The sequence below is a fragment of the Triticum aestivum genome, chromosome 3B (assembly GCF_018294505.1).
Source record: "Triticum aestivum cultivar Chinese Spring chromosome 3B, IWGSC CS RefSeq v2.1, whole genome shotgun sequence".
In the NCBI taxonomy this organism is placed as follows: domain Eukaryota; kingdom Viridiplantae; phylum Streptophyta; class Magnoliopsida; order Poales; family Poaceae; genus Triticum; species Triticum aestivum.
Window position 1 is genome coordinate 50,387,086 of NC_057801.1, and position 8,783 is coordinate 50,395,868.

At 41.8% G+C, this 8,783-nt stretch overlaps 1 protein-coding gene across 1 annotated transcript; it reads right to left on the minus strand.

The window, feature by feature from the left end:
• Positions 1 to 2,872: 2,872 nt before the first annotated feature.
• On the minus strand, positions 2,873 to 8,368 carry LOC123068513 (protein DETOXIFICATION 16). The gene is made up of 8 exons (XM_044491096.1): positions 7,614 to 8,368; positions 4,583 to 5,127; positions 4,414 to 4,500; positions 4,276 to 4,332; positions 3,869 to 4,107; positions 3,629 to 3,747; positions 3,449 to 3,535; positions 2,873 to 3,339 (listed from the first exon to the last, which is right to left on the minus strand). The coding sequence occupies exons 1-8, from the start codon at positions 8,112 to 8,114 to the stop codon at positions 3,244 to 3,246; spliced, it is 1,731 nt and encodes a 576-aa protein (XP_044347031.1). The 5' UTR covers positions 8,115 to 8,368; the 3' UTR covers positions 2,873 to 3,243.
• Positions 8,369 to 8,783: the final 415 nt, after the last annotated feature.

Below are 8,783 nucleotides of genomic sequence, written 5' to 3' on the forward strand. Positions count from 1 at the left end.
GAGGAGAATACGGTGGCCCTAGTGGCTTCTTGGGGAGCATTGTGTCTCCACACTGCTCCAACGGAGACGTACTTTCCTTCAAAGGAAGGAACTTCGGTAACACATCCTCGTCTCCATCGGTTCCACTTTTGGTTATCTCTCACCTTTACTTGTGCAAGCTATATTGTGTTATATCATTTTCCTGCTTGTGTGCTTATTGATGTTGCATCATATAGATTGCTCACCTAGTTGCATATCTAGACAACCTAATTTGATGTAAAGTTTAATTTGGTAAAGAAAAACTAAAAATTGTTAGTAGCCTATTCACCCCCCCCCCTCTAGTCAACTATATCGATCCTTTCAGGTGTGTGTGTATATAAATATATATATATATATATATATATATATATATATATATATATATATATATATATATATATATATATATATATATATATATACTGTCGCTATACTTTTTTCACAAAATTCCTTCAAGAGTCAATTATTGCTAGTGCCATTGTTATTCCTTTTTTTTCTTTATGCAATTCACCCATGCTGATTTAATTAGAATTTACAAATGTCACATGGTTTCATACTCTTAATCATGTCCTTAACGTATCTAATTTATATTCATGCATATTCTAGCTGCAACGCGTGTGGGGTGTCTTCTAGGGGAACATTCAAACCCTTCAAATATGTAAAAATATAGGGGAACATCCAAACCCTTCAAACATGTAAAAATATAGGCCACAATCAAATGTTGTATTTCCTTAATTTTGAAAGGTATACATTTTGTCCCCTTAATTTGCTGATACATTGCAATTTACAGGTTGCTTACGGTGTTAATGTTTGTTCAGCTGAATATTCAACCTAACATGCTCCTCCCTGGGATGTGCAAGTGTGGTGACAAATAAGGGTGCTGCCGTGTTTCTGGTTTGGAGATAGCTGCTATCATTTTATTATTTATCTATACTAGAATAGTAAGTGATGTTCTGTTTTCAAGCATGTGTGTGTGAATAAACAGTCTTCTCTAAGGCTATAACTTCACTTTCAAGATGTAAGAATAATTAATACTTGGAATATCACTATTTGATTATTCTGGTGTTATGACAATGCTTGCTGAGAGGATCAAGTATGGCCTGCTCTGATTCTTCTTTACTTCAATTGTTCTATGTTGGATGGCAGTCTCTTAAATAGTATGTAGAAAAAAAGAATACATTTGTTGTCTTACTTAGTAACCATGACATTTGGTGTACCTTTGGCTATTTTTTCGCTCAAAATGGAGTATAGTGGAAAATGGAAGCTAATTCAGTATGGAGATACTATACAATATACCAATTTTCCTGGCTTCTCACATTATGTCATCATAGGTTAAAAAGATACATTTTATGATTTTATTATTTCTTACTCCATAATACTCAAATATAGTGCTACAAATTCCCGCAACAAGCAGTAGGGTATTATCTTGTTATTAGCAATAGGCATCTATGTGCCAGGAATGCAATGTCATCACTTGCGGACAAGTAGGTTGATGAGGTTGCTGGCGACACTGCAGTGCTCTATCATCTCGCGGTCTATGTAGGACACTGGGGATTCCTTGCCGATCCTTTTGAACGCTTTCTTGCATGTATCACTAGCGCCCATCGCGAATGAAACATTGGCCAACGTACTGGGGTACGACCCCATTTGGAAGTTCGAGACAGCATAAATCTCAAGGGCACTAGTGGCTTCAGTGTAAGCCTTAAGGCAGATGGCCAGTGCAAATGCCTTCGGCTTGCTCTGTTTTTTCTTGTCTAGGTCATTGATGACCTTGACGTTGTGTTTGGCGGTGTCAATGGTGAGCTCCAATGCGATTCTGGCGAGGTCGTGTTCGGTGGAGGCATGGGCACTTTGTGGCTTTGTGGTAAGCACGGCAATGCACAATGCGGTGTTGTTGGTCTTGTTGCATGTGCGGGAGATGAATTCGGTGTTAGCATAGGCAACAAGGATGCCAGAGGACATGGCTGCGAGCATGATGATAAACATAGCTATAAAGGTTGAAACACTCGCCATTGCAGTTTGCATTTTGCACCTACCTAGGTATTGTTGTGTAGGTGTGGTGCATGGTGACTATATATAGACACCCCTGCAAGAGAAAATCCTTATCATATCTATATATTAGTCGCATTACATTTATTGCTTTTCCTACATGGAATACGATTGCAAATCATACGAATAAATGAATGATCAAATGAGTACTCTAACTTTTGTGAACCCACCTAGTGAATAGATGTACAAAAGATTTCACAAATCAACAAATAAATGTAATCTATATATCTCTATATACGTTCACCGGAGAAAATCCTTGTGGTCTGACCTTCCTTAATCATAGTATATTTATTCGTTTTGCAACAAGGATTGTAATAGCAAACCAAATAAATAAATGAATGATCAAATGAGTACCCTAACTCTCATGAATACATCTAGTGAATAAATGTACAACCAACTTTGCAAATCAACAAATAAGTGTAATATATCTCCATATGCACGTTCGCCGAAAAAAATCCACATGATCTGATACCTACCTTAAACACTATATTTATTGCTTCTACTACATTCAGTGTGATAGCAAACCAAAATAAATGAATGAATACTAAAATGGGTACTCTAAATCTCATGAATACTTCTAGTTAATAAATGTATAAACAAATTCAAATAAAAAATGAATATAATTTATATCTCTACATGGGCGCCCACCACCGAAATTCTTTATGATGTGAGATCTGTCTTAATCACAATATATTAATTATTTTGCTACATGTAATCTGATGAAATGTCATATATATAAATGAATAATCAAATGAGTATTCTAACTCATGAATTCGTCTACTTAATAAATTTAGAAATGATTTTGGAAATCAATAAATGAATGTAATATATATATTGGTAAGTATTTCCTCCTGTCCCCCGCATAGCTCATTATTTTTAGGTAATTTTCATGCTAACTAGACATCTTATTAGAAAATAAGGCCAACCAGGACTAGCCCTTTGTGGCATACTTTTACAGAAGAAAGCAACCTAAACACTCGTACTCCTAGCCCAAGGCTCGAACCTGGTTGGGCAGCGTGCACACCCGCATGGCTTGCCAATAGAGCAACGCCCTGTCCTCAGTGATAGTTTTAATGTGTCTTTCAGGGGCCAAGGAACTCATCAAAGATATTTCCCTTCCTCAGCTTTGCTGCAAGAAAAGAATATGCTTGTTCTTCACTTCATCCTCTTTTATCTTCAGTAGCACGAGACCTCCATACTTATCTTCATGTCATGAGTAGATCGATCCGTCGGAATAGAAGAATTGAACACTCTGTTCTTCGCCTTCATCGCCTATATATGGGTCACATGCATGTTCAGTCCACACAACCATGAACTAATTACTTCATTACACGCATGAACCCGAATCTGCGGAAACAAAAAAACGACATGAACTAATTACCTCCTTCTGCCAATTGGTGCACAGTGTGATGATCGTGAGCAGCATGACCTGCACCAGAACACCGCAGATGATCCCCATCCAAAGGCCCTGCACATACGTTATTATGGTTCGCGCTCTCAGCATGGCATCCAAGGTAAAAGGTTAGACAAAACCAAACGAATAGATGCAAAGGGAAAGCACCATCCCGCCGACGCGCAACACGAAGGCTATGAGGTAGGCCGCCGGCACGCCGACAACGTAGAATGCCCCAAGGTTGATGAAGGCACACATCTTCTGCCACCCACAGCCTCTAGCAACACCTATATACAGACTGATATAGCGTTATATACATGCACATGTGTTTTGTCCCTCCCGGCCATGTCAACCGGCCGTGTATAGCTAGCAACTGATCGAGGAGCAGATCCACGTAGGGCAATGTACCTGAGAGAACACACTGAATCCCGTCGAAAAAGTTGACCACCAAGATCACCAGCAGCATCCTGGCAACGTATGACACGACCTCCTCCTCGCTGCTGTAAGCGTGGCCCCAGATGTAGCGCACACGGACCACGACCGCAGCCATGACGGTTCCTTCCGAGATGGCCAAGAACATGACGACGTGCACGGCGAGGCGGGCTGCCCGTGGCCGCCCCGCCCCGAGCTCGTTCGAGACACGGGTGCTGCACGAAGCACGATCTTATATTTCATGCAAAACACCATGCACGAATAGTAACATGAAGGGACATTGACATTTTGCTTCAGTGATACTTCCTCCGTTCACAAATATAAGATGTTTCAGATATTTTAATATAAACTACATAAACTGAAGTGGGTATATATTTACTTACCTTATGGCAGCGCCGAGGCCGTAGGGAATCATGAAGAGACAGTTAGCCGTGTTGAGTCTGTCGCAAGACACAAATGTACGTGAAGACACGAAGCAAATCGACACAGCAAGAAACTCGGCGATGGGACTGTAATCTTACGTGATTGATAGGACGGATGTTTCCAGCTTAGGATTTGGAAGAAGTCCTGAAAGCAGCACGAGGATTTCGAACGACCACCATTCCAAGCTGCCATGACATGCGAACATCAAGACCCGACCGATGATCGCGAGTTTGCGACGTCTAGTTAAGAACTCCAAATGTCACTCACCAAAGCATGAGAGCAGACGGCACGGCGAGCCTGAGAAAGTCGTGCGCCCCATGGAAGGCTTGCATGGAGAACCCGTTCCACGTCTGCTTACAAGAGCTCGACACCCTCACGTACATGGCCAGTAAGATCACGTAGACCCAGTAGGAGACGGCGGTGCTCAGAGCCGCGCCCTTGCTGCCCATCCCGGCAACGTGCACGAGCAGCCAGCAGGCGAGCAGATGGAACAGAGCGGCCGCGCCGGCGCTCACCATGACCGGGAGCACGGTGTTTTGCGACTGCAAGAAACGAACGTGGCACTGCAGTAGTCCATAGCCGAAGAGGCCGGGGATCATCCACCGGGCGTACATGCCTGCCTCCATGGCGATCTCGGGGTCTTGGCCGAACAGGAGCATGATCTGACCAGTGTAGAACCACATGATGGCGACAGGGATGCTTACGACTGTGAGTAGCAGCATGGCGCGTTGCTTGTATATGCCAAGGAGGTGGTATTGGCCGGCGCCAAATGCTTGGCCACATAGAGTGTCCAGAGCATTGGACATGCCTGTCTGATCAAGGGGAAATGGGAGGAAGAATAATGTCATTTATGAAACCGGAAGTTTGACAGTAAACACAAGGGACTGGCTAGGGGTCAGGGGACTGAATTTAGAATTTCGGTGAAAACAAAAATGAATAAATAAATATTAATGGAAAACAAAAATGATGTTTTCTAATAAAGAATGAATTAGTGTCATTGGTATTACACTTTAAGAAGAAAGAAAATGACAAAACAAACAAAAAAATAATAAAAAAATTGCACACAATTTACACAGAAATTGTGTTCTTCATAATATGCAAGAATATAATCATCTAATAGTGTAGTTTTGGCAAAAATAAATCTAAGAAGGAACAAATTAGTGGCATTGGTATTGCCATTAAAGAAGAAAGAAAATGAAATAAAAAGTAAAATAAAATCAAAATAATAAAGTTCTCTAAGAAAGAATGAATAAGTGACATTGGTATACCGTTTAAGAAGAAGAAAAATGAAAGGAAAAATTGCACACACTAAAAATATAATTTTTGTTATATGCAAAGAATACTCATATAACAGTGCAATTTTCACGCTCTAGTATAATGTACACACATATTGTATAGTACTTGTGTGTGTACTTGGACACACAAAAATAAAATTCATGTTTTCTAACTAAGAATATATTGGTAGCATTTGCATTACCCTTTAAGAAGAAAGAACATAAAAAAGAAACAAATAGCAGCAAAATTTGCACACAATTTATACAAAAATTGCATTTTTTATACTATGCAAGAGTAAGCATATAATAGTGAAATTTTCAAAAAAAAAGTTCTAATTAGAAATGAATTAGTGGCATTGATATTATCCTTCAAGAAAAAATAAAATAAAAAAATAAGTTTTCTATGAAAGAATGAATTAGTGGCATTGGTATGCCCCTTTAAAAGAAAGGGAATGAAAAAACAACTTTAAAAAGCTTACACATAACTTTGCTTTGAAATTGCATTTTTTTTAATATGCAAAGAATAAGCATAGTGCAATTTTTAACAATTAAGTATAATTTACACACATATTGTATATTACTTGCGTATATACTTTTACACTCACACAAAATCCCATACAAACCCATAAATACAAAAAGAAAACCTGACTAAACAAGAAAAAAACAAAAGAAAAATGCATAAAAACAGAAAAAATAAGAGTCAAAAGGTGATGGGATTAAAGCCAAATAAGATAATATTGACCCCGAAAAGGGGCAAGTCGAAAAATTAATCAAAGAAGACATGAAAACAACACAAGGAAAAAGAAAAGGACAACACAAATCTTGACAAAATAAGCAACAGTCAGAAAGTTGAGTTATCCTTTTAAAAACAAGCCACTTATATATGGTTAAAGTGTAAAGATAAACATATTTGAAAAAAAATGATATTTATGTAAGAGGATTTGGATGGTGGCGCAATTGCACATGGAGATAACTGACGGGTTTGTGATGGCATAGGCGACAGGTAATGGTGACAAAAATAGAAGGATACCCAGGGCGCGAGGGAGCATAACCGGTGATGAATGTACCATTGGCTGGGCTCAGATAGTCATATGCATCATCAAAAGTAACTACCTGGACACATTACGTAATGGTGCCCGAAAATTTCTCATGTTTTAGACTCTTTTGTGTCTGGACACATTAAAATGCAGTTGAAGTAATTGCACGTATAATCAATGTGCATTCACAAAAGAAAGGAAACTTATAGGAAACAAAAGTATGAACCTAAAAGAGTGGCTGAAATTTCACACATCGAAACATCAATGAACAAAAAACGACTAAAATTTCACAAATTTTCAGGAGTGCGAGTTATATATAGCAATTCACGTATCAGAAACACCATGCATATCTCATATGGGCACATATACACATCTTCATAGGTGGCTATTCTTGGTCGTAAAAGGACGAGTTAAGAACAATAAAAGACTGAGTAGTTCTCGCTTCTGAAAACCTTCGCCACCTAACATTCCACATTGCTAAGTTTTTTAGAGAAAAGTTCATACTCGCATGCAGCTTCGAAAGTGTTATTGCAAAGTATTAATCAGTGCAACTTTTACTCCATTATTAAAGGTTTAAAAGGGTGGTTGGATGTGGATCCAAAGCTTCAAAAGCTAACTGAGATAGAGAAACATGTTTAGGCAACTTAGGAATAGCGGTAATGCTACACCTACGTAGCAGAAGTTACATACTTTACATGATTAGCAACGTGGATAATCATCGTTGGGGAAGAGGGAGGATGAGGCCCCACCCCCCGAAAATCAGGGGGGGTAGAGAAGGATTTAGGAAGGTTACGTAGAAATCTTTCGTAGCTTTACGTGGGTCGTAGGAATAGAGTATTACTCCCTTCATCCCATAACGTAAGACTTTTTTTTACACTGATGAGGGAGTAATTTATAGTATACGTGACTCATATTCCTACCATCTTTGCACAAATTCATGATGTGGAAAACATGAAGCGCCAAGCTAGCTAGCAAAATGCTACTTACCAGCAAGCTGAATCCGGTGACGGTGGCGAAAGAGGTGGCCATGGACGCGCCGGCGAGGGGCAGCTCGCCGAGGTGCCCGACGAACATGACGGAGATGGTCTGGATCAGGTTCTGCATCAGGCTGCCGACGATGAGCGGGCCGGCGAGCCACAGCTGCCGCTTCACCTCGGCGCCCACCGCTAAGCTCACCTCTCCTAGCTCCTTGCAGTCCTGGCTCCTCCTAGGGATCGGCAGGAGAGCTTCGTCGACGCTTACCTCGTCCACGTCGCCTTCCTCATCCTCTTGCCCGGGCCTCCCGCTCGTCATTCCTCGTGTGTTATAACGACGAGGTTGGGGAAGGTGCGGCCGTCCGTCGGGAGGCTGGCACATCTCGCCGCTGGAGGGGAGGCGTCGGCCGGCCATGAGCTCGTCGAGCTCGCGGGGAGAAGCCGACGCGGCCGTCGACCTTGGTCTTGGTGACGGGAACGGGTGGGCAGCGGCCTCCTGCGCCCTTAGCTCCATCTCGTACACGGCCAATGGCACGGAGCAGGAAGACACAGTTTTTCAGGCGGCCATCCCCGGAGGAGATGGACAGAGTCCTAGCTCAAACTGCCGTCCATGGCCTTGTTCACGTTCACGGGAGGCGGAGGTGCAGAAGCGGGCGATGTGGGATGACGAGGTGGGTGCTTGTGGAGCTGTCGCCGCTCAGCTAGAAGAACGTGGGGTGATATGATAAACAACGTGGCGTGCGTTTCTGTTGTGTACCATGACACGGTTGTGATATGGTTGAGCTATATTCCTCATCTCATGCCATGATTTGTGTTGGGAAATCGGGCCACACAAAGGGGTGTATCGCACGGGCTGGCCCCTCCGGGTTCCACGTTTTAGGTTAAGTGGGTACTTCCCTTGACCCCCTACCTCTATATAAAACGACGAGGAGTCATCATTGTAACACTTGATTATTGATTAATAAAGCTAGTCCTCATCATGTTTCTCTGTGTCCATCTACTTTGCGTGTTCTACTTTGCGTGTTCGACTACTTCGTCTACGACGCTTGCCCTCGCTCCGCAACCTCAGACCGGACTGGCCGGCGGAGTTGCGGAATATGTCATCAGCATGCTTCGCTCCACCAACTATCCATCAAGCCTGCGTCAAGCCTGCATCAAGCAGGCTTTCGTCGTTCACGCGGAG